The sequence below is a fragment of the Pogoniulus pusillus genome, chromosome 1 (assembly GCF_015220805.1).
Source record: "Pogoniulus pusillus isolate bPogPus1 chromosome 1, bPogPus1.pri, whole genome shotgun sequence".
Taxonomy (NCBI): Eukaryota; Metazoa; Chordata; class Aves; order Piciformes; family Lybiidae; genus Pogoniulus; species Pogoniulus pusillus.
The window spans coordinates 40,887,721-40,913,054 of NC_087264.1; the positions used below are offsets into that span (position 1 = coordinate 40,887,721).

Sequence of the window (25,334 nt, forward strand, 5' to 3'; positions counted from 1 at the left end):
TGTCTGTTATCTGGGAACATAGGGCAGTGGCAACAGGAGGAAGCATTTTAAGAGGCTGAGGGATCTGTGATGCAGTGCCACTGCTTCTCTGCCTACCACTCAGCTTTTGCAGGTGCTGGTAGATGAAGTTCTGCTAACAATAGCATTGCCCTATTATTTCTGCCTTTGTTACCAAAGCCAGCTACTGAATTTTCTCTTCCAAATGCTATTAGCTCTTCCCCGAAAGCTTTCTATATTTAACATGAATCCCCTAGCTCTGAAGTTTGTGGCAGGGGTGTGTGTGCAGGCAGGGATGTAAAGGGAAGCCTGCCATGTAGCCTGGCCACAGCCTGCTCACTCTTGCCTGGGCACAATACAGGATGCTGGCAAGAGAATTGACCTTGCATGCCAAGGAGAAGCTGAATGAGGGGCTGTATTGCTCCCTCAGTCAATGTCTGCTCAGCTGCTGAGGACATGAGGGGAAGAGCCTGAAGCCACCCGAGCTGTGCAGCTCTGCCAGACACAGCAGTAGGGCTACAACTGAGCCTTCAGGCAAACCTCCAACTTCCAGCCCAGCTAACCTGCACTGGTCCTCAGCAGGAAGAGCCCAGGCTATCCCTGCTCACAGACTGCCATGCAACAGGTCAGGTCCCCACAGCAGCCAGAGGACAGTCTCTGCTTTGGACGTGGAGAACATACAGCAAATCCTCCTCTGTAACCACTGGTATCTTATGGAGCCAGGCCAGCCTGTTCCAGCACCAGCAGCACATTCTCCAGCAAGCTTCTGACCATGTAAATATGCAGAGTTTGTCCCAGTGCTCAGCACCTCAGCTCAAGGTGAAGGTCCTCACACCTCAGAGACCACACTCAGTGTCTAAGCAGCAGCTCACAACCAAACCATGGCAATCCATCCAGGCAGTAATTCTTACAGGGAGAAATCTTTCAAGTTCAGCAATGTACATGAGTCTCTGATCTCTCTTCCTTCTTTGATGAGACAAAGAAAGATAGGGGTGGAAGTGGTGGAAGAAGAGGTCTACCACATCCTCTCCATGGACGACTCTATTGCATCAGGCTAGAACAGTGCAAGAGACAAGCTTTTTGCCTCAGTAACCAAGATTAGATCATGAATAAGAGGAATTAGCTAAAGGTCAAGCCAGCTAGAACAAGAATAATGAACAGTAGCTCAAGGAACAGCTGTGTGCAATTGTTCAAAGTACAGCAGATGCTGTCCTTTTTTTGACTCAGTGGTTAGAGGAGGCAGAGATGTTAGCAGTGGCCATGAGCACTTCTGGCCAGAGGGCTGCATGACCCATGGAGCAAATACCTGGGCTTTCTGTCCTGCATCCCCTGAATCACACAGAAGACATTAAAGCATCGCCTTTGATCCTCAACTCTGATGGGTATGACCTCCTGGAGCAGCCTGTGCTGCCTCTCCCCTCCCTCCCCCTTTACAAGAAGGTCCCTCACTCCTGAGGTTAATGTGATGTGCCTCAGTGCCTCTAGTCCCAGAACACAAAGGCTTCTCCTCAGAATCTTAGACCTCATAATTAACCCTTGGCCCTTTAGACCAAAAGGAGCTGAGACACTGGCCTTTGGAACCCAGTGGAAAGTTCAATTAACTTCAAGGGCCTTTTCTGGGAGCGTTGGTTGAAGAAACAAAGAGCTCAGAGAAGTGCTGGAACATTGTCATCAAATTGTTCTGAATGCCTCTATTTTTAGAAGAGCAAAGGAGAGAAGGGGATGAAGACAATACCTCAGAGCCCCTGCACAGGCTAGCAGCAGTAGTCACAGGCCTCTCTCAGCCTCAAGTCCGAGCCAGAGGAGGAAAGGGAGTGGGTGATGATGGCAGTGGTAGCATCTTTTCTTTCTTTTAATTTTGAGAGATGAAGTCCCATTTTCACCACCCAACCCCCATGGTCAGAAAATGAGACCCACAGATAGAGCTGAAGATAATGGCAGGTTGCCATGGAAATGTGCATTTAGTCTCCCTGTTTCCATGGCAACTGAAAGTCATACTATTCTGCTCCTCTGAAGGATGCCAAAGGTAAATGAGCACTGATTAAAACAGGGGCACAAACTTGGGCTCCAATCAACCACAAAGACTAGGGCCATAAACTCTTATTGCTCAAGCAGGAAATATTAAGAGCTGTGCAAGTGCTGAGAAGGCCAGAGGCAGGAAGCACTACACCCAAACTGCTCCCCACAGGGCAAGGAATCACAGCCTTGGAGTAATGGCCCATCTCACTGCCATTCAGCTGCCTCACCTCGGAGTTTCTCTCCATGGCTGAATGTTAAACCCATCCCACACCCATGATCTACTGAGCGGTTTCCTGGGCGGGTACCTGCACAGATTGAAGCCAGCAGCAGCCTAAACCTGGAAACCACACAGAGCAAACATACCCTTCAAAACCCAGAAAGATTCAAACTGCAACTATTAATTCTACACCTAGCTCCTCATGGTGTTCAGTTCAAGGTTTCACCCTCTTTAAAAAATTAAACAAAATGAAAAGGCAATCAAAATACAATCCCAAGAGAAGAGTTTGATACAATACAGGTGGCTGCAGTTTATTCTCACCAGCGCTCAGACTCCCTGAACTGCAGTTCTTTCTCCAGGCTGGCTAAGTCGTATCAAACACACCATTAAGCTGGGTCTGCCAGACTCTTTGGCAGCTCTGGCCCCTTCCAGAGGAGCATGGTGAACACTGGGTGAGAGCTTTGGCTGGTGTGCACAAAAACAGGCAAAGAGAGCAGAGAATCAAAATGGTGCACAGCCCTACCACAGCCTTGGCTAATGAACCCAACTGCTGCGCCTGCTAGCAGAGACAGTGTGCAACTCAGTCCACAGGCATATGTGGTAGCTGCTCATCCCGGGAATGCAGCACACTTGCTCTGAATTCTATAAACTCCTCTTGCCAGACCTAGATAATGGTGTGAAGAGTGGGGCTTACATCACTCTATTTTTTCCCTTCCAGCTGTCAGCAGACATTCAAAACCCTGACAAGTCTGAAGACAGGTCCTGAAACTAAAGTGTTTGCCTTCACAATGTGGGACAGACAACAGAAAGCTTCTTTCACACACTCCTGCCTTCCTCTTACTGCCTCCTCCACTGTTCAATGTTTCCTCCCCCTAGGGATGGGATTCAGGCAAGCCCCATGTCAGTGGGGAATTACACTACTGTGTGTGGGAAGCAGAAATCCCAGTGGGTGTCATCCAGGGAGGTACTGGCTTCTCACCCCTGGGTGCCTTCTTGACTCACCTAACAGCTCTGTACAGACATACAGTTTCACAAAGGAGAGAACTGAGCTGAGTGAAATTTTGCAGGTGAAAATCTGGGGGTGACAGGGCTGTCTCTTGGTCTTATCAGAGCCACCCACTCTCAAATGCTTTGTAACACCACAGAGAAGCCCACCAAGGCAAGCATAACATTCTCATGTATATCCCTAAACCATGAGAAAAGGGACATGACAATAAAAAAAAAGCTATTCTCTACCACTGCCTGACTCAAAACCTGACAGAAGGGCTCATAGTTAATAGGCAAGGGTAGATATCTACTTTGCAGAAAAGAGACAAAGAGTCACAGGCTCAAGATGTGCTGGTCATCTACTAACAAGTCTCTGCAGAACTCCAACAAGCCCTCCAAATGAGGATTACAATTCTATCCTCTCCTACCCGCCTGTCACTGACACTGATGATTGTGCCCTTTTCCCTTGAAGTTTCATCTTAACATGGGTTTCCATAAATATCTTTCTTGATCATTCATTCCTTGTCAGGTGGGTGAACTGAGAGAAACCTCCTTCTTCATGTGGGAGCAGAGAAAGATTTTCCACTGCAGTTTCTCATTTGCCATGAAGTGAAGGTGGCACCTCCAGCTCTGTACTGCTGATTTTAATCAGTGGTTCAGCACAAGGGCTCCCGACAATGCCCACATGACAGACCACTCACAGGCATGCCTTGCCAGGTCCTCACAGCCCAGGCAGAAATTAATCCCCTGCATAATCCTCCACACCCTTCTCTTTGCACCAATGGTCTTGCCCCACAGCCTACAGTGTGGTGTCATTTTTGCCCCTTAAGGATATTCAATGTATCCAGTGTACAGACCTTGACAAATTTAATTGTTTTCCCCTTCTGTAAGAGCCTGGATCTAGCCTCTTCTGCCTACACAGCCAAAATTCAGCAAGGTCAGCTTCAGCCCATGCTGCTAACAGAGCCCCCTTTGCTGGCTTCCTAACAAGGACAGAAGTTTTCAGTTTCTGATGTACTGACAGACTTTAAGATTAGAGTGGACTCCAGAGGTGACAGCCAGCCCTTTGCACCCATTCCCTACTGGGAAATGGAAGGCCAGTAGCTTTGGCCAGTAAGTTATAGCTGCTCCCAAGAAGCAAGGCAGGAAGGCCAAGAGCAAAGTGCTGTACAGCTGGCACCTGTCCAGCTCCTAGCAGTTTCTCTGATTTAGAGACCTGCTGCAAGACCAGATGAACGCCAGACAGCTCCCAAAACAGGCGGCTGCAAATAAACTTCTGCTTTTGCCTAGGCCTTGCATCGAGCATATCCAATCTCATCCCAGACAGAAGTGGAAATGTCAGGTGCAATTCCCAAGGAGTAAGGGGTCCACCTAGTGCAGTCAGAGCAGTACTGCCGAAACAGCAGACAGGGCAAACCACACGTGCAAGCTTCCCTTGTCAGACCAGCAAAGCTCCCAGTGACACTGGTGAGGACCTGAAGCTTTATTCGTTGTATATTCCCTTCAAGGGGGAGGCAGATTGTCAGAGAGGAGACAGTGCTCAGCTGATTTATTTCATCAGAGCAGAGTGAGGGAAGGCAGGTGGAGTTTGGTTAGGCTGAACAGCCACACTGAGGAAACAGTAATACGAGACGAAGGCTGCACACTTAAGAGGGGCTGAAGGTAGGCTCTCATCTTAGTGGGGAAAGCCTTGGTAGCTACTGCTACCTCCCCAGCATTACTGCTGCACTTTTATTTCCCGTGCAAGATCCCAAAAGATACTTGACAAAGGTCATCCTGTTTGCAATAGGTGAATAATGGACATGCAGTTCCTGGTTCTGGAAGCAATTCCTCCCACCAATTTTCATTGCTCAGTTATCCCAGCTGAAAGGATTTGTGTTTATCTAATGTCTTCCATCTACAGAAGCTTCTAGGTCTATAAATGTTTTCAAAAGCAGCTCTGGCTGGCAATATATTCAAGATCCAGGAGCATAAGAGTATGGCCAAAACATCCTGCAGGGGTTTACACAATTATTTTAACCACATCCTTTTACAAGCCTTTACAAAATGGGAGAGCACTATGCCTAGCTCCATCTGATAGCAACATTAACTAAGCAGGACTTTTTCACTACAGGGAACTGAAATGGAGAGGGGCTAAAAGGGCTGCTGCTCTAAATTCTGTCTCTTTTCCCCATGTGGCAGAGTCCAAGCAGGTCACTTATGAACTCCTGTGCCAAGTAAAGATGAAACCAGAAGTATCTGGCTATCAACTCTCTAAGGACTAGAGATTAGTAGGCAAATCAATGCTGTACATAGGCACTGCTGATTAGTAGTTTAGAAGGGCATTTGAGAAGCTTTAAATAAAAAATGCCCGTGGCAGGGAGTGTTAAAAAGCTCATGGTTCACAATAAGCAGTTTCCTTGAGACCAAAGGCATGTAGTATTCCCACACTCACATGAAACACTGAAGTCTTAGGTAGTTTGGTTGTGATCAGATAAAACACAAGGATCAAAAATAGCTTCCCCATCTCTCCTTTCAACCAGAAGCAGGTGAATCACTGACTTTTAAAAGACATCTAGTGGCAAATAAAAAACTACAGAAAATGTTTCTCTGGAAACTTCCAGATTTGCCCATTCTATGGATGCTTCAGAAATGCAAGGAACAACTTCATTCTTTCACCAAAACCTGGCACGAAATATAGACTGAACAGCAAAGCAGGTCAGGGAGAAGATTCCCAGCCAACTAAGTGCAAAGGACTTGGGGACCCTTAAATAGTACTCCAGATCCTCCTCCTCCTGCGTCACCTGCTGGCAAGGGAAAACAGCAGACACACTATGAAAACCATGAGTGTGGATGACCTAAAATTCCAAGCCACATTTAGCAGCAACCAAAAATAGCAGGGGGGGGGACGGAGGGCTGTGTATTTTGGTTTATATGTGTGCATGTGTATATGTGTGTGTATATATATATATATATATAAAGACTTTTAAAATTAAAAACAAAATTAATTCTTCCCACCTCAATTTTTTAGTTTCACTTACTTTAAACAAGTTACAACTTTCATCCCAGGTACCACTGTTGGCTCCTGGGACCAAAAGAAGCCTGCTGGGCAAGAAAACAGTGAAGTATCTGAAAAAGCTCACTGTATGTTTGAGGAATGGAAAACCAGCAACACTGTAAGGGGTATGGGAGAGGAGTTCTGAGGTCATTTAGCTGAAAGACAAGGAATAAGCATGAAAGAACCCACATTCCACCTATGTGGGAATGCAAAAGCAGTATGTCAGCCTCACAGAGCTTGTAGTAAGATCTTTCAACAAACACACACACCACATATATACATATGTATACAGTCATCTCTTGCAGAGACAAGCAGTTAAGTGATTCCACATCCAGGACTGGGCAAGCAATTCAGCAGCACCTGGCTGATGGTTTGCAAGGCGCTAAAGATGCTCCTATGTGCAAATGCCCATGAATTTCTTCAAGGCTACTTCATATTTCCGAAGGGAATACCAACAAATCTTGGAGATAGGCTCAGTGCAGGCACACACAGGACTGGAGTCATGTAACAGCTGCATTACAGGGTAAAGGTGATGAGAGGGAGCAGATGAGAAAAGAAATAAAAGCCCTCTGAAGTCTGCCAGGAAACATCGACAGGCAGTGTCCATCCATAGGAAGTCCAGTCAGAATTTGACAGAGAAGGAAGTCCCACACGAGCAACCCTTCTCTGCCTGGGGGTTGCTCACCACCTGAAAGGAGCTACGAATCAGCTCCTGGCTGAAGTCCACCATGGAACCTTTCACAAAAGCCAAGCTGTCCACATCCACAACCACGCGGGCACCACCTTGTTCAAACACCCTGCAGAAAAGGAGCACATTTAACCATTAACTGTGCTGCAGGCCTGACAGAGAAGCATAGCCTAAGGACTTTCTTGATCTCACAGGCTTCTTCCCTTCAGTACAAGACGCTACCGCACAATGCACAACTCCTGGTCGCTTTTAAATAGACAGCCACACTTAGCTGCCACTATGCCCCTTACCTGTCATCAGGATTGATAACTGTGTCCAAGGAAAACTTGTACTGGAACCCAGAGCAGCCACCTCCTTCCACCTGCAGCCTGAGAAACTCCGAGCCTGCTGTGATCTCCAGCAGCCTCTGCAAAGGACACAGACCTGGTAAACACACTGGCAAACACCAAACGCCTTCTCTGCAGGCAGAGGACAGGCCAGGCAGCTGGGAAATGCCTCACGGAAGCATCGAGCTGCCTCTCGGGGCCCCTACCTTCACGCAGCTCTCGCTGAGGAAGACCTGTCCCTCACCGGAGTCGCTCTCCGTCGGGCCCGGTTGGGAGAAGGACGACGTCCACCGTGGCGGTCCGCCAGCTCCAGGGGCAAGCCCCGGCGGGGGCTTCGGCAGCGCTCGGCCTCGGCACAGCGCAGCGGGACACCAGCTGCCCCGGGGCGAGAAGGAAGAAGAGGGAGGCTGAGAAGCCTCCACCACGTTTTGGCAGCCAGGCTGCCCGAACCGACCCAACCTCCGCAGCAGCCATCCCCACCCTCAGGGGGCCAAGAGGACCCAGCAGACCCCAGGGAGCGTTACCTGCTCTGAGCGCCCAGCGCCAGCCGCCACCAGCCCCGCAGCGCCGCCATACTGCGCTCCGCGCCGCGCCCCGCCCCCGCCCGCTCATTGGCTGCCTGCCGCCGCCGCTTCCGGCACTGCCGCCATGGCGGAGGTGCGGGCTGGGGGCGGCTGCTGTGCTCCGGCACTGCCGCCATGGCGGAGGTGCGGGCTGCGGGCGGCTGCTGTGCTCCGGCCAGTGCCGCCATGGCGGAGGTGCGGGCTGCGGGCGGCTGCTGTGCTCCGGCCAGTGCCGCCATGGCGGAGGTGCGGGCTGGGGGCGGCTGCTGTGCTCCGGCCAGTGCCGCCGTGGCGGAGGTGCGGGCTGGGGGCGGCTGCTGTGCTCCGGCCACTGCCGCCATGGCGGAGGTGCGGGCTGCGGGCGGCTGCTGTGCCTCGTCCAGTGCCGCCATGGCGGAGGTGCGGGCTGCGGGCGGCTGCTGTGCTCCGGCCACTGCCGTTATGGCGGAGGTGCGGGCTGGGGGCGGCTGCTGTGCTCCGGCCCCTGCCGTTATGGCGGAGGTGCGGGCTGCGGGCGGCTGCTGTGCTCCGGCCACTGCCGCCGTGGCGGAGGTGCGGGCTGGGGGCGGCTGCTGTGCTCCGGCCACTGCCGCTATGGCGGAGGTGCGGGCTGGGGGCGGCTGCTGTGCTCCGGCCACTGCCGTTATGGCGGAGGTGCGGGCTGGGGGCGGCTGCTGTGCTCCGGCCACTGCCGCTATGGCGGAGGTGCGGGCTGGGGGCGGCTGCTGTGCTCCGGCCACTGCCGCTATGGCGGAGGTGCGGGCTGGGGGCGCTGCTCGTCTCCCGGGGCCGGGCGCGGAGCTCTCCACCGTGTGTGTTGGAGGTGGCGAGCTCCCGTGCGCGGAGCTTGACCGCTGGCACGGTTTAGAAAGGCACGAAGCGGCCGTTCCGGCCCAGGGGGTGTTTGCTTTCACTAGCGGCGATGCTCACGGCGGGAATGCACAGTAATGAGCAGTAATAAATAGTGCGGCGGTGTCCACCAGTGCCTGTTTGTCGTGGAATGAGCCCTGAGGGTTGCTTATCGTGACTAGAGCCCAGGAACCCCGAGAGGGATCCAGGTGCGGTTGATGGGAGTTCTGGTTGGGGAAAACACTGTCACGGGGCCGTTAAGCAAGCAGAGGAGCAAACATGTGGCTTAGCTGAAAAGGGTTTATGGCTTTTTTCACCATCCTGGCTTTTCTGGTTTGCTTTCCGGGTGGTGCCGAGGTGGAAGGTGTCTTTACAAAGGAAGATGCTGCTAGACAAAGTGAGATAACAGAAAAGGCTAGACTAGGAATTTCAGCAATTCAACCTTATCTCTGGTACATGCAAATAACAAAGAGCCTCTGCTAATGCCTCACCAGGGCTCTTACCATAAATTAGCAGTGTCCTCCAAAGATAGCACAAACGGCCTGAACTTCAGAACTTTCAGGACAGAGCTGCAGGCTTAACAGCCTGCTGAATGTTAACTTTTTCCACCCAGGGAAGTGAAGAAGCTAACTTTAATGACGGAGCATGGGATGTATGATCCCTCCCACAGAGATTCTGCCTAGTGGACTGTCTCTTCATTTGAATTAAAGCTTGAATTAAAGGACTTCTCTGTCTCCGTGGTGAACGTTAACCTCTAGGGTCGGACCATTCTCCTTACATCTGCTTCATCAGGCAGGGGCTCAGCTCGGAGATGGCTTCAGACGCCGTTTTTCCTTTGGTGTACGGCCCTGCCGCCGTGGTCGCACACTCAGCCTCCCACACCCTACCCTTCGTCTCTGCTCCTCGCTCCCCGCCTGCTGCAGCACTGCCCCACGGCACCAGGCAGGCGCAGCAGCCTCCCCTGTAGCTGCCTGAGGCGCGCGTCCCTCGTGGGTTCACCTCCTCATCGTCTGACATGTGAGAGAGGTCTGGCCAGTCGCTCAGAGGTGCACCCACAGCTAAAAGAGTCTTTACGCTTGCGTTCTCATGTGATTCTGGAGGAGGAAACCTGTTTGTCACCTTCAGCCAGGTCTGTGGAGAGTCACACAGCGGGAGGGTGGAGGAAAACCAGTCATGCCAGCAGGAGCGAGTGGTGTCAAGTCAGGGCACCTTGCAACCCTGTGACCATTTGCTTTCTCACCTTCCCACTCAGAACCACAGAATGGTCAGGATTGGAAGAGACCTCTAGGATCAGCCAGTTCTAACCCCACTACCCGTGGACAGGGGCACCTGACACTAGATCAGGCTGCTCAGAGACCCATCCAGCCTGGCATTAGAGACCTCCAGGGATGGGGCCTCCACTACCTCCCTGGGCAACCCATTCCAGTGTCTCACCATCCTCCTGGTGAAGAAGTTTTGAGTTTTGTGCCATTCCCCCTAGGCCTATAACTACCTGACATGCTAAGAAGGCACTCACCAGTGTTCTTGTTGGTCCCCTTAAGGCCACATGAGCATGTGAAAAAAAACCAACACAAAACCAACAAAAAAACCTGCTTTGAATTCTTTGCTTTTTCTTGCTTTTGGATTAACTCTTAACAACATTAGGATAAAGCCAGGAAAGTAATCACATGCAAAGTCCCTGAGGGGCTGGTGTTAATGCAGGTACCTGCAATGGTTGATGGATGCTCATCAGGCGTATTGGGACGTTTGTGCTTCAAAACAAAAAGTCATGTGGGGGTGTTTCTCCTCTTATTGTCAACGTAGCATCTCAAAAGCAGACAACTATGGTGGAGTGAGTCAAGGACTGGGAGAAAAGGAATCATGTCTGCTTTCCGCATGGCACTGGCTTTCCTTCTCCTGCAGGGTGTATTAGACTGATTCCTGTGAATGCTTTTGGGGAAATGGGTACAGCCCCAAAAAGCAGGCACTCTTACTTTCTAACTGCCTTAACTTTTACCAGAGTTAAGTGTCATAAGAGGGGCAAGTACCTCCAAAGTACTTCGGGATGTTGCTCAGATGTTCACTGCAGACTGGAAGACAGAGGCTAGCTGGCCTCACTCAGAGTTAATGTCATCTAATTAATAATCCGCTAAGATGAGTGACTCAGGTGCTGGAGGCAAAATTTTTGAGTGGCTAGGAGCAGTGGGTGTAACTCAGGAGAACAGCAACATCTTCACATCTCTTTCTTATCACTGGCTCTTTTCTCCTTCTGCCAGCTATGTGTCATGGTGGCAGTTTTCTCACCCAGAGATGTGGCCTAGGTTTTCATTCTTCCTTCCTGGGCTATGATTTTGTTGGTGATCTTGTTCCTAATAGCTTGATGCAATCTGGTTTTAGGTTTGGTTGTGGTTTGTTTTCCCTTTCTTATTCTGTCCTGTGGTGTCTGGGTTTGGGGACTTCCTTTAACTCTCTTCAGGCACACCGTATTGAAGAGATTTATCTGTGAGTTGAATTCTCTAGATATTTTGCTCTCTTTTCTTCTGCGGTGTGTATGCTCAAATCATCTTGTATCTGTTCTGGTGAAAATCTGAGCTTGTTTCCGTGCTTCAGAATAATAACATCTCTGGCGTGGCATTGAAAACAGGAGCAGGCAGTGATGCATTTTGATGTGAATTCTGATGATCTGTAGCAAAAGGAGCATGTTCTGGCTGAAAGAACAGCGAAATTGATTAGTCTCTGTGTGTGGATTTTCTTGAGAACCTGATTTCTGTATTCATTGCTGCTGTAGTGCCTGCAGGCGCATTTGTTTACCAAGATGCAAGTGCAGTGCTATTAGAGGAATTCAGATTCATCAGGTATAGCTAGCTTAGAAAGTGGAAACTCAGCTTTTTTTTTTTTTTTCTCATGTAATAGAGTTGTTTGGATTACAGAAATAAAGAACTTGAATAGCAGTCTTGCCAAAAAGAATGTATCTGCACCTTGTGATGTTGGTAATCTAGGAGAAGCTCTCTTTGCAAAATTATGAGACCAGCCTAACACTGAGTTGAGTCTTTCTGAAGTATTCTGGTGAAGTATTTGGCTCCAAGGTGACATGGAGGCTCATGTCTTGTATCAGATGCTGAAAGAGGCAAATGTCTAAAAGCAAGATCTGTTTGGTCTGTGATGCTTGTGCTGCCTTGGAGAATCTACATTTCGGTGCTGCTATTGCAAAATCAGCCTGATGGTACCAGCTAAAAACCTTGGGCAGAAGGTTTCTGCTTCCTTCTTGTGTAAAAGCCTTGGCTGTAGTTTTACAAACTTGTATTTAATAGGCTTTTATTAATCCAGTTCCTGGGAAGAACGGACTTGTTCGCTGTCCTAGATTCAGTGAGTTTTAGTTCAAAGCCTATGTATAGAGTTGTGTGTCTGTAATCGCTGCCACTGCAAAAGCATCTGCAAAGCAAGTACATCTGGTGAGCTGTCTCACAGGGAGGCATCTTGATTTAATGCATTGTGGAATTTGCTCCCAAGTATGACACTGCTTATCCTGTGAACGCATGATGGTGGTTTATGGTGTTGCTTTGACCCCATGGCACTCCTGCTTCCTGCTCTCAGACAGGAGGCCTTGTCTACCATCTGTAAGACTCGAAGGATGAGGAGAAGCCTTTCTAATGGCACAAGTTCCCATATGCAAGGAAAAGGCTTTATCTGGAATAGTTATGAGGTGTACTAGCTGGGTTTAAATATACAGCTTGGTCTCAGCAGGGTCTTCTGGTTTTAACGGGCGTGTTTGGTTGGGTTTTATATATGGCTGCTGCAAGCACCCTGTTGTGCTTGCCTGGGGCCTCCAAAAACCAAATGCTTCTAAAGAATCATGAACAAAGAAACAAAAAAAAGCCTGACTCCCTTTTCTGAAGGAAGGAATCTGGCTTCTTCTAAAGAGCTAAGGATCGCTCAGCAGAGATGTATGAGAACAAATTGTGCTCAGCCCTGCCAGCACACCTGAGGTTCTGGTGTCACAGTCTTTGAGGAGAGATAGAGCAATTCATGGGAGGTTCACCTCCAAGTCACTTGGCAGCGCAGCAGAGGCTGAGTAGGCGGACGCCTTACTGGGACAGAGGTCTGAAGGGGGAAGCTGCATCGGCTCTGCTGCCTTCCTACGGAGTCAGCACTCCCATGCATTGCTCTACAGGGTTTCTGGCACGGCCCCAGTACGGTAACACTTGCTACCATGTGAAACTGGTGAAGAGCTACAAACTTCAGCTTGAGCCAGATGCTTTCCTAAACCTCTTAACTGTTCTCTGGTTTGTCTCAGCATCCACAGCACAGAGCTGGAAGTGGCTGGTATTTCCCAAGTGTGAGAAGCAGGACTAACTGGTATGTGCTCTGCGAAAGGCAGCAACCACACCAGTTAATTAGCCGACGGAACTCGAGTTAGGCAGTTTTTGACATGCAGAACACGAGTTATGGAATAAGTAATGAATAAGGCCACAGGCTGGACTAGGACACCAGCTTCTTTCTTTATCCTTTTCCAGTCGACGCAGCGAAAGACCTTCCCAGCCCATGCCTCTGTGCGTGAGCACTCCCTCCAGCTGCTGCCCTTGGGCACCCAACGGGCCAGCAGAGCCTAGGAGCGGGGATTTCCAGGCGCAGCGCTACCGCAAAGGGTGCCTGTCTGCCTGCTGTCTGTCCAAGCACTGTAGCTTCAGCACAGCCTCCGCCGCTGTCCTGCCCGCTCCTGCACCGGGGGACTCGCGTCTGTGTGTCCTGCTCCAGGCTGCTCCCCTGCGCTCGACCACCGTGGCAGAGGCGGCAGAGCACGGAAGGACTCAGCCCGCCCTCGTCGGCCGCCGCCGGCCGAGCCCCGCCCCGGCCCGGCCCCAGGCGGGGCGCTCCCCAGCTGACCGGCGGGCGGCGCCGCCTCGCTCATGTGACGCCGCGGGAGCTGCTGCCGCCGCCGTTTGCGCTTCTGCTGCCGCCATGGCTCTGTCTCCGCTCGCCCTGCTCCTGGCCCTGGGCGCCGCCGCTACTGCCCTGGCCGAGCCCCTCCGCTTCGTCGACTGCGGTGAGTAGCACCGGCCCACGCTTGGCCGACCCCGGGGCGGCGGGAGGCGGAAGGGTGGGCAGGCGGAGAAGGCCCGGTAAGCTCGGCTCTTCTTGCAGGTTCCATAGACGGCAGCATTCAAGAGGTGAACGTGAGCCCCTGCCCCACGCAGCCCTGCCTGCTTCACAAGGGGACCTCCTACAGCATTAACGTCACCTTCGCCAGCAGTAAGCATTGCTCTCCGGCTGGGGTGCCAGGGGAGTGCGTGGGGGAAAATGGTCACCTCTGTGTCCCGCTGTTTGCACAGGAGCAGGGAAAGGTGGCTGGAGAGGGGTCTGGGTGGGAAGAAGTGGCAGGGGGGGAAGAGTGGCCTTTAGTTGTGTTCTTGCACCCTTCGAGGTTCGTAGCGGGCAGGTTGTAAGTCTGAAACGTGTTCTGAGACGTGTTCTATGTGCTGCACTCACTTATCCACGTCCTGCAGAGATAGAGAGCCAGGGAAGCAAAGCGAAGGTGTACGGTGAGATGATGCACGTGGATGTACCCTTTCCCATTCCTGAACCTGATGGATGCAAGTCTGGGATCCAGTGCCCAATTAAGAAGGGCCATTCCTACAGCTACCTGAATAAACTCCCTGTGAAGAGCGAGTATCCCAGTGTAAGTAAACAGGCAGCTAGTCTGCTTCTTAGAGCTACTGTCCTTCCTGGGACAGCTCCACCACGTGCCGTTAAGGAGGGTCACTTTGTCCTGTAGTGGTGGGAAAGACATCAGAAGAGTCTTTAGACTATCTGATTGCACTTCTGTCATAAGCATTACGCTGTTTAAAGTCCTACTTTGGGACAGACCCTGTAGAGGAAGCACTTTGTCTGCAGCTGCTAAGTGGCTTCAGCTGTTCAAGTATTCTCCTGTACTGTGCCTGTCTGTGGAACCTGCTGCTTCTCTCATATGCTCCCAAACTGGAGGTGCTCAGCTCCAGGCTGCAGTTCAGCAGGGAGGCTGCAGGGTGTTCCCTCTCCATTTACTTGGAGAGTGGATATCTTAGGGCCTCCTGTGTCACACATCTGAACCAAGCACCCATGGAAAATACTCAGAAATTCACTGCCTAAGTATGGTTTACCTACTGCGGTGGTGGCAGTGCCCAGCTCTATTCTCTTTACACACAGCTCCCAGGACTTCCTCGCTCCACACAAGTGATAACTGCTCTCCCTGTGTCCTTGCCTTAAGATTTCCTGAACACTCTCATTTCACTCGGCTCTTTTGTCTCTTTCAGATTAAACTGATTGTTAAGTGGGAGCTTGTGGATGACCAAGACCAGATGCTATTTTGCTGGAAGATACCAGTGCAGATCACCAGCTGAGGAGACCTGCTGTTAGGCAGGGCTCAGGGAGGGAGAAAACACAAGACAACACAGGCCAAATTTTTTTATATAATAAGCATTTCTTACTGTTTCCTTCAGAGCTCTTCAGCCTCTGAGCAGCCAGTACTGTGCTCCTACAAGGTCAGCCAGGGGCAGAGGGCCTTTTACCCTCTTGGCTGTTCTCCCAGCAGCTCAACATGGAACAGTCTGCTGCAGAACTGACTGAGCATCATCCTCTAGCTGCTCTGCAGAGGTGCTTTAGCTATTTGAAATGGAGTTGTCTGTCTTCATAAAGGAATTTCTCTGTGATGCACTTGGCTGGTGTCTGAGCTGCTACCTTGTAATCCTTCAGTGCCTTTTCTAGATTGCTGAGTCCACCCTCCTGCACTTCTGCTCTGTCACAGCTGGAATGCCCCTGGCACCTGCGTTCACCATTCACACAGCTGAAGTAGAGGACACTTTGCCTGAGTTGGCAGCCTGCTCTGTCCTGGGTGCCTGCTTGAGCCAGTAGGACTGCAGCTGGGAAAACATCTTTTTGTGGATGCAAAGCCAAAGGGCCTTCAACATTTTTGCAGGGATGATTCTTTCTCTAACCAATGGTTTGCACTACTACTCAATGGGAGCTGCTGGGAGCTCCTAAACCTCATTTTGTAATTTTCCTTTTAATAAAGGCTAGAAAAAAAATCTGCTTGTCTTCTGTGGGTGGATAGAAGCAGGAGGGAAAAGCAGAGTGGCCTGGCATCTTCCCGTTGGTGTTGGGCTGGTCTTGCTTCTCAAGATGGGGGCATAGACTGAGGTAGTATGCTGGCTTGAACCTGGGTATCCAGCTGGCAATGTCTGACTCTGTGCCTGTTCTGCTGGTCCTATGCTGGCCTAAAATGGCGCAAAGGCTACTTAAGGAGGTGGTGGTGTAGACCATGGCCTTGCTTGCTGCAGCCTTTTTTGTAAGGCATTTTTAGTAAGGGCTTCTGGGCTGGAAAAGCAGCTCCCAGGCCTGCCCCAAGGCTCTTCCCAACTGCAGAAAACTACACCCACACCCCCCTATACTGCCTGTGCTTAAAGTGCAGCCTCCTCATTGTGTGAACAGCCAGAACTGCTGTGGTGGATGAGAAGCTAGAATTGGTTCCTGGGGTTGGGCCAGAGAGGTAAGCAAGTATTTATGCCCAAAGAATCTCTGCTCAGAAGCTGGGTGCCAGCATGAGGGGTAAGAACTGGCTTATGAGAGTGGGGGGGCACCTTGCCAGCTTGGCCCCACGGGGAGTGTGTGGCTCTGGTACCCCCTTGGCAGAGGCGAGACAAGCACGGTTCTGAGCAGCCCCAGTGTCTTGAGCCACATAGGCCCAAAATAAATGTTTTATTTAACAACATGAGAGAAGTCTCCAGTAGACTTGGTTTACAAAAAAACAAACAAACAAAAACGTCTCCAGCAACTTTACAGAAAGGAAGCTGGACTTGCTCCCCCTTCCCCCTGCCCAGCCAGCATGGGGCACAAAGGCAAAGTGTGGCTAAGGGATGCACCTGGGCTGGCAGCAGGGAGAGCTGGCCCTGGGGCCTCTTCCCCATGGCCCAAGGTTAAGTAACAGTTCTAGAAAGCTGGGGCTGACCCCTATCCTCAAAGTCCTGGCCTGGGAGCTGGATGCTTCAGGAGGAGTGGGGCCAACACCCGTAGTGTAGGTGAGGCTTGTCACTAGGTCAGTGCAGCAGTGGTGGGGAGATGAACCCCCTTTCCATGGCAGGGTGAGAGGGGAGGCTGGGGCTGCATGACAAGGGAAGGCATCCCATGAGCCTCTACAGCATGGTGCAATGAGACGGATGCTGGAGGCCAGAGTAGGCTCTGCTGTGGTAGGAGCAGGGGCTGGCAGGTCAAAGGGGGATGCAGAGGCTGGGAGCTCAGCCCTGGGCTTTAGAAAGAGGTGACAGGGATGTTGTGTGCTTCGGAGGGGAAGGAGCGAAGCGCCTCAAAGCACCTGCACCCCCAAGGGGCCTTCTCTGTGCTCCCAGGTCCTGGGTGCCAGAGCCATGTGGCTGGAGGGGAGCATCCCTCACCCTTGCTCTCATAGAGCTATGCTGCCGCTGGGCTCTGGGCTGTCTGGGGTACACACTGGTGGGGCTGGGCCAGGGCCACATAGCCAGGCAAGCAGCGGCAGTGGTAGGAGCCCTCTGTGTTCTCACAGGTGCCACCTTGGCACAGGGGCTCGGGGCTGCCCACCTCCTCACACTCGTTGATGTCTGCAAGAAGAAGGACATAGGTGAGCTGACAGCAGACTAAGCAGCCACAACTCACAACCAACATCTGCCACCTCCCCAATCCTCTCCTGCAGGTGCCCCATGCACTCCCCCAGCACCTCCAGCATGCCCACCATCACCCCACCCCACCAGCTTCCCACACCCCTCAGTACACCTGCAGAGGCTCCTCAGGCCCAAGAATGACATCCCCAGCATGTGGCATCCCCCAGCACAGGAGGGAGCCCCTCCACCTCAACATGCACACTAGATAGGGTCGTCTCCCATGCTCTGCAGCTGGTGATGCCCCTGAGTTAGCAGCTTCCTGCTAGTAAGCTGTGGTAGCATAAGATCTGGGAGAAAGGCTTTCTCCAGCCTTGGCAAACGCCCTTTTCTGATCTGACAAGGCTGAGGAGGCAGATGATGATGGCCCTGAGAGGACGGTTATCACCACCAGGACCAGAACACAGAGGGACCTCGCATTGTGCAAACAAGGGCTTGTTTTGTTAACCTGCAAACTGTGCCAAAGGGCTCACTTGCCTGGCTTGCTGCTGGGCTAGAGCTTACGTGCAAGCCCCACAGCAGCTGCCTCACTGTAACAAGTCTACTCTGCTATATGCACTTATCTGAATATCCTGCTGGAGCTGCCCAAACTTGTAGAGAGAACCCCAGCTGGGCAGAGCATCCCTGTGTACCCCAGAGCCCTTCTTTGCACCCACAGTAACTCCACAGTCCAAATCCTCACCTGCCAAGGCAGGTCCAAGCCCTCTGATCACAAACTCCTGCCTCATTCCTCACTGCAGATCAGCAGGGAGTGGGAAGCAGCTGATGGGTTCAGTTAGTCACCCAAACAAGAATGAAGTTCCCGGCAGTGCAGGCCCCAGGACTGAGGAGCTCCCCCACCTCAGTGACCTGGGGTTATGTCTAGCACAGAAGTGGGCCATCTGGCAAGGAAAGGGAAGTGCAACCCCAGGGAAGGAAACTGGAAGCAAAACTTCCATGTGCAGTGGAACAGAACACAGCAGCCACAGAAAGAAGAAGGAATGAGATGATAGAACCTGGGGAACAACAGCCTTCGTCATAGACAGCCAGAGCAATGGCTGAGTGGGCACTGCAGACCTGGGCCAGACCCGAGGACAGGCTCGGAAACCCAAGGAGGAAATGTTAGGCAGCACATCAAGGGAGATGTGCTCTGCAACATGGGAAGCAGGGGCAGGCAGTGGAAGGTAGAAGCACAAAGAACAAGCACGCTGGTCTGGCTGTGGACCACCAAATCAAGGAAAGTAAACCAAGGCTACTTTAGTCCAGAGGTACCTCGAAGCCAGGAGCAGTAGTGTTAGCCATACACATTTAGCCCCGGAGCCTGCCCACTCAGGCAGGAGTGTGGGACAGTCAGCCTGACCTCCAGGGCACAGACTGAGAGTCCTCTAAAGGCAGCAAGGCAAAAACACAGGGGTGACTAATCATCCTGTAGAACTAAAGAGAGAAAAATCAAGACCAGCTCCAGCGTAAAATGAGTGCTAGATAGGACGGGAAAGGCAACAAGCAAAGGCTCCATAAATATGTTAGCAGGAAACAATGGGGAATGTTGGCCTGGTCCTTATCTGTGGGCGAAACAAAAGCCAGCCAAGCTGGCTGGAGCAGCTAATGCAGGCTTTGTTCCAGCCATCACAAAAATGCTAGTGGTGATGAGACAGGGTACAGTCCATATTTGAAGCGTTTAAATGAGAGTGCAGGAGAACAGGGAGGTAAAGGCTGTGATGGATTGGTTCAGCAATCAGATAAATTAATTATGCCCACATTGCTAGAGGCTTGGTGCAACACATCTTCACATGCTATTGCTTCTGCAGTCCCTGGAAGGCTGGCATTTCTCTCTGAGATGGAGGATAAAGGAGGTCTCAAAGACCCAATGAAGGGTAAATCTGGTATCTTCGAAGATAGAGACTGGAGAGTCCACAATTACTAACTGCCCACCCTCATTCCCTTAAACAGGCTGGGTTTGTGACTGATCAGGTCATAAACCCTCCAAAGGATATCAGGGTCATTACGCAGCTGGTGAGGATCTGTTTAGGTCTGATTATGTTAAGCCAATGTGGCTCTCTTTGCTGACCTGATAACTCGTCTACCAGATAACAGAGAGGTGGTGGATATGATGTGCCTTGACCATGGTGAGGATTTCAACACATTCTCACATGACACACTCAAACAAACTGAGAAAATACAGTCTAGATGAAACTGTGGTGATTGCACAATGCTGCATAAAGCTGCACTCCAAAGATAATCAGCAATACCTGCCTGTTAAAATAAAAGCCATTTAAAGCATAGCCTGCAGGGGTCTGTCCTGACCTATTCTCCACTCAAATGCTATCATTAAGGTGGATGAAGGAAGAATCCCCACGCTTATGAAACGTGTGTGATGACAGCACTTTGCAGAGTTCAGGCTCATTTTGATCGAGGACAGAAGCTGTCCAAAATCAACCAGATAAATTCACTGAAGGCAAATGCACTGGGGCCAAGAAAAGGGAAACAGCACACAAATGCAGAAGGAGAAGTGACAGGTCAGGCAGCTGTTCCGCCCAGCAGCACTGGGGAGGCAGACACTATGGATTCTGTATGAACAATCTGCACGATTCTGTCATGCAATAAGAAGTCTGTCAGCTGATGTAAATGCTGTGCCTAAGGAAAAAGAGGATCTTCATCTGCCCTGTTGAGTGCCCAGGGCCTCAGCTGACTTGGGGAGCTGCACTGTGAAAATGATGGAGGCACGGCATAGGGATGCAGTAGAAATACAGAGAGAAGCTTTAGAGACTGTGGCAGGGTGGAACATGAGGAATTTCACCTGGGCAGTGGTGAGTGCATTGGAATTTAATCAGGGCTAGAGTAACACTGGCTGGTGATGTCCAAGAACCTCATGCAAAGATGGGAGCAATCAGCTGCTCCCTGTGAGGTAGTGAGGTGCCCCGATCTAGATGCAAGCAGAAAGTTCCTGGCTGAACCTCCAGTGAGGTCCTCCCATCCCTAAGGGAAGGAAACACTAGAAAGAGCGGGGACTGCTCCGGTAGCTGTCCCGGCCAGCACCACCAGAGAGCGGCAGCCGCCAAGGGACGCGGGGCTCAGGCGCACGCCCCGGCCACAGCTCCGGCAGCCCCAGGCCCGGCCCCGGCCGCCACTCACCCACGCAGGCCATGTGGGTCATGTCCAGCTGGAAGCCGTCAAAGCAGTCGCAGGTGTATCCCTCCCGGACGCGGACACACCGCCCGTTCTCACAGCCGTTGAGGATCCCGCACTCCTCAGCCTGCAGCCCCTCGAAGCCCTCGTAAAGGCCTGGAGGGCGGCAAGGTGGCGTCAGAGCAGCCTGACGCTCCACCCGGCTGCGGGGGGATCACCGTGGGGTGATGGTGCTGGTGGGGCTAGGACTGAGTCAGAGCAGCCAGGAGCAGAGCTCGCCCCAAGCCTGGAGCACTCTGTCTGGGATGGGTGCTGCCAGGCAGTTCCCAGGGACACGGGCAGGGTGGGAAGGCACCTCTCTGTGTCCCAGTACTCACCAGTTTGGCTGGGCAGGTAGCGAGGCACAGAGCGCCCCGGGCCATGATGGATAGGGCTGCCACGAAACTCACTGTTGTGTTCTCTTCGGGGGAAACCAGCATCGGGGTTTCCATACTCAGACTCCAGGTAGTTGTAGTAGGGGCCTATGTCAGGGCTGGGAAAGCCATAGTGTGGGTCCTCCAGGCCTGGTGCATACTCATACCTAGGTCTCTCTTGGAGCTCAGCCCCTCTCTCACTGTCTTCACTGGCTCCATTACAGAGAAAAGCAAAATCAGCTGCAAGTGGTAAGAGAAAAGGAAGGCTCAGCAGCTTGGCTGAAGAGGTAGATCTGCTATGGCTGCAGAGAGCCACACCAGGCTGGCAGAGCCAGGCCTGTGTTCACTGAGCTGCAAAGCTGCAGCTCTGTAGTTTGCTGATGAGGCCCTTTCTTCAAGACTAGCTCCTGCCTGAGGCTAGCAAGTCCTTAAGCAGCATGAATCACAACTCCCAGTGCACTCCCATCCCTTGCTGCCCGCCGCCTCAAGTCTCATAAACTAAGCAGGAGCAGCAGGATGCACAGAGTAAGTCTCCCCTCAAATATCTGGGATTCACTGCAAACCAGTTACAGGTACACTCTATCCACTAGTGTAGCTCAGCCCTAGAGAAGTAGGGAGTTCACCCACTTCTTGGGATGGCTTCAAGAGAAGCTCTCACTGCAGTCATATGCAGCTGACCCTGCACGACATCACCAGCAGCAGCCCACCCCATTCCTGCTCACCAGAGGACCTGTGAGGGCAGAGTGCACAGCTCTGGCCCCAGGCTTCACCGAGCCGGCAGCAGCACTCGGTGTATGTGGTCTGCTCGCCATGCAGCAGGTCCTGGCAGATGTAGTCAGCAACAGTCTGCCAGCAGACATCCAGGTGGATTTCATACTCCTCCAAGGCATCTGTGAGTGACACCAGCAACAGATGCTGTGAAAATCACCCAAAAGAATGATGCCCCACCATGCTCTGAAAAGGACATGAGTGTGCCCCAGCTCCTGACCCCTTTGCCCTGGCTGCACACCATGCTGGTGCTGGCACACCCCAGCCTGACACCAAGCTCCAGCTCACTGTTACCTCCCAGGGGATCCAGATATGGGGTGGGATGTGTGGGGTGAAGATGTGCTGCAATAGGGGCTTGGGCTCACCTGCCCTGCTGGATAGGTTCACACATCGGTTGCCGGTGGCATCCAGCACGAGAGGGAGGCTGCAGAAGCAGTGGTAGGAGCCGTCTGTGTTCAGACACTCACCGTTGATGCAGTACACTTCATTCTGACACTCATCCTGGTCTGCACATGCACAAGGGCAAAGCAACATTTCAGGTTGGCGGATATGGGCAATATGACCCTTTTGCTGGCCAGATGGGGACCTCAGGGGCTCCTGCCACCTCTACTTTCATTCCCCAGAAGGGTTCCAGGAAGCCTGTTGCCCAGACCTGGCCCTGTTGCACGGATAGCAGGGACAACTCTGGGTGCAGCAGCACAGCTGTCCCTCTGTAAGCAATGGAGTGCCCACTGCTCTTTGAAGCCATCTTACCAACACACCCAAGCCTGCTGGGGTCATAGTAGTAGCCTGTACGACAGAAGCATTTGTAGCCCGGCACCGTGTTCAAGCACTGTCCATTGCGGCAGAACTCGGAGCCGAATATTTCACACTCATCCATATCTGAGAGAGGGATGGAGGAAAGGAGAGACCATCTCAGGGAGCATAGCCATGAAAACAACGTCATCTGGGTGCTGTACCCTGCAGAGAGCTGGCATGGCACCTTGGCCTGGATCACTAGCACATCCCTGCATAAGCCCCCTCTATCTCCCACCAGCCCACACCTGGAAGCAGAGGAAAGCACACACAGGAAGAGTAGGAGAAGGGATGACAGGGAACAAGATGCTGCTAGTACCTGTGAAAGAGACTTTTCCTGAGAGCAGATCTTCCTGGGGAATGTAGCCCTTCCCGAGAGGGCAGATCTCTTGGTACTCCACTGGCCAGAAGGAAGATGCCAATGTGAAGAATGCCAGGAGGAAGATGCCAATGTGTGACAGAAGAAAAGGAATAGCTCATTAGTGTAACATAAGTGGAGCTGGCAGGCAGAGCACACTTGCCTGGTGTGGTGGGCCAGAGTCCTACCTGTGCCTGGGATGGGGCAGGGGTAAGTCTCACAGTTGTCACCCCAGGCTGCCCCCACAGTACAGCAGCACTCCTCCCTGGTGATGTTCTTGGCCAGGACACTGTCACACAGGCGAACATCGCTGATGTGGTAGTAGCACTGCTTGCGCACTGCACTGTCAGGGAGTTGGACTGTGTGTGTCTCAGGGCCCTCTAGAAGACAGCAGAGCAAGGACGGGATGAGGTTCTTGGCACCCCAACACAGCATCCATCCCACACTTAGGAGGGTACCCCATCACCAGAAGCACAGCCTTCTCAGGTCTCTGCTGTCAGGCTCCTCAGCTCTCCCCAGATGAAAGCTTGCCTGTGCTTGTGTGGGTTTGCACAGCCCTGGCAGCCCTTCTATCTGCCCCCCCATGCTTCTGTTCTAACTGCCTACTCACCCATGGCTGCTCGAGGCCGGCACTGCCCTGCCTCTGTGTCATACTCCTCTTGGTCACTGGGGCAGAGGCACAGGAAGGATCCCTCCACATTCTCGCAAAGTGCAGTCCCGCACACGGCAACCATCAGCTCGCACTCATTCACATCTGCAAAGCAAGGGGCAGCAGTGGGCAGCAGGTGCCCTGCCTCTGCATTGGCAGCCTGTGCACAGTCTGCTGCATGCACCTTCTGTATCTCCTCAGCAGGGATACGTAAGGTGCTGCAGACAAGCTGAGAGCTGTTTGCATCATGGCTAAACAGAAGTCTGGCAAGAACTTTCTGCCCTACTCTCAGTGGATTCAAGAAGCCTGAATTCTAGCTTGTGTCATGGAATCACAGGATGATCCAGATTTGAAGGGACCACTGGAAGTCTCTTGTCCAACCCTATGCTTCAAGCAGGGTCAGTTACGAGATCCCACCAGTCTGCTCAGAGCTTTGCCTAGTCAGGTCTTTAAAATCTGCAAGGATGGTGACTGCACAACCATCCTGGGCATCTGTTCCACTGTCTGCCTGTCTTCATGGTTAAAATAGTTTTCCTTATATTACGCCTTGCCTCTTCTCTCCAGGTGCCCATTGAGCAACATCTCTAGTACCTTCAGTGCCTCTAAGCCCCAAGCACCTTTCCACCAACACAGAGGAGAACTTCATGTTTACTGGAAGCAGCTTGCTTTTTTATGAAGCCCTGCTTGTTTGCAGTCCCAAGGATCTGATGTGCTAAGGGAGGGCATTTGCCTCCATGAGCTGCTCTGTCCATGCCTGGTATTCTCCATGCAGGGATACAGTCACTGTCCATGTTCTGGGAGCCAGGAGGGACACCAGCCTGGCATCCATCAATGGCTGCCCCTCACTGACTGGCACAGTGATTGTGGGAGGCTTACCAACGCAGTAGTGCCCAGAGGGTGAGCTCTCATAGCCACGGTCACAGAGACAGCGGAAGGAACCATCTGAGTTCTCACAGAAGCCATGGCTCCCACATAGTGTCTCATTGGCACATTCATCTATGTCTGCAACAGAGAGTAGAGCAGGAATTGCCCCAGACCCCACCTCTCCCAATGGATTACCCCTGACTTTCTCTGACCTCAAGACCTGGGGATAGTGCAGGCATTCCCTTAATGTAAGAGACAGGGTCTGGCTGCTCCACATATTTCCCTGCTGTGAGCAGGCCTATTAAGAGACCTTTCCTGCAACATGCAAGGCTGCAAAAAGACTGTGTGAATAGAGCAACAGGAGCAGAGTGGGAATGGGAAATGGATAGGAAGCATGGGAGGTAGCTGGTAGGGGCAAGAAGGGTAGCACAGATGCCTGCAAAGTGGCAAAGGAACAGAGCCTTATAGGCTCACATTGGCAGGAGATACAAGAGTGCAGCTTGTGGCGGTTTTGGAGTTTCCCCCCACCCAAGATTCACCAGACTAACTCAGCCAGCTGGGAATTAAGGATGAAGCTGCATTTTACAGCATAGCACAAATTTACAAGCATATATTCACAATATATACAATTATTGGCAATTACATCCAAGTTGAAAGTAATACAGAAATTCAAAATGCCTCCTGAACAGCCAGACTGCCCAGGAGGACTCCGAACTAGCTCCCCTCTTTCTTCCTACTCCCTCCCTTATCTCAGAAGGCTCACCTGCAGGGGTGAGATGCAGAAAGACAGCAAAAGGTTAGAAGGAGAATTACTAGATCTGGTTACACAGATTCAAGCAGAGACAGTCAACACAGCAAGCAGCAGCCAGACACTGGGAAACTTTGTTACTGTTTTTTTGTATATCCCTAAGCAAAACCAGTGGGTGATGTAGACATCACTATTATTTTGTTTTCATAGCAAATGATCTCATTAAAATATTCCAATTAGCTTCAAAACAGCACACAACTGAATTATGTGGTGCAATTGCAGGCACACTTAGGATGATTCTCTCCTGAT

The 25,334-nt window shown here is 51.9% G+C and overlaps 3 protein-coding genes across 3 annotated transcripts in view; 1 reads left to right on the plus strand and 2 right to left on the minus strand.

Moving 5' to 3' along the window:
* Positions 1-6,479: 6,479 nt before the first annotated feature.
* On the minus strand, positions 6,480-7,890 carry ISCA2 (iron-sulfur cluster assembly 2). The gene is made up of 4 exons (XM_064149618.1): positions 7,796-7,890; positions 7,478-7,646; positions 7,236-7,351; positions 6,480-7,054 (listed from the first exon to the last, which is right to left on the minus strand). Exons 1-4 carry the CDS (start codon positions 7,843-7,845, stop codon positions 6,880-6,882), a joined length of 510 nt encoding a protein of 169 aa, XP_064005688.1. The 5' UTR covers positions 7,846-7,890; the 3' UTR covers positions 6,480-6,879.
* A 5,295-nt stretch (positions 7,891-13,185) lies between these two features.
* NPC2 (NPC intracellular cholesterol transporter 2) lies at positions 13,186-16,043 on the plus strand. Its single transcript, XM_064149630.1, has 4 exons — positions 13,186-13,706; positions 13,805-13,912; positions 14,167-14,339; positions 14,953-16,043. The coding sequence occupies exons 1-4, from the start codon at positions 13,205-13,207 to the stop codon at positions 15,037-15,039; spliced, it is 870 nt and encodes a 289-aa protein (XP_064005700.1). The 5' UTR covers positions 13,186-13,204; the 3' UTR covers positions 15,040-16,043.
* A 317-nt stretch (positions 16,044-16,360) lies between these two features.
* LTBP2 (latent transforming growth factor beta binding protein 2) overlaps positions 16,361-25,334 on the minus strand; it is a 73,620-nt gene continuing 64,646 nt past the window's right edge. The window contains 10 exon segments of the mRNA XM_064154842.1: positions 16,361-17,268; positions 20,437-20,586; positions 20,808-21,083; positions 21,566-21,733; positions 21,977-22,117; positions 22,365-22,493; positions 22,726-22,806; positions 22,953-23,144; positions 23,375-23,518; positions 24,290-24,415. Coding sequence (XP_064010912.1) covers positions 17,102-17,268; positions 20,437-20,586; positions 20,808-21,083; positions 21,566-21,733; positions 21,977-22,117; positions 22,365-22,493; positions 22,726-22,806; positions 22,953-23,144; positions 23,375-23,518; positions 24,290-24,415 — 1,574 coding nt within the window. The 3' untranslated portion in view covers positions 16,361-17,101.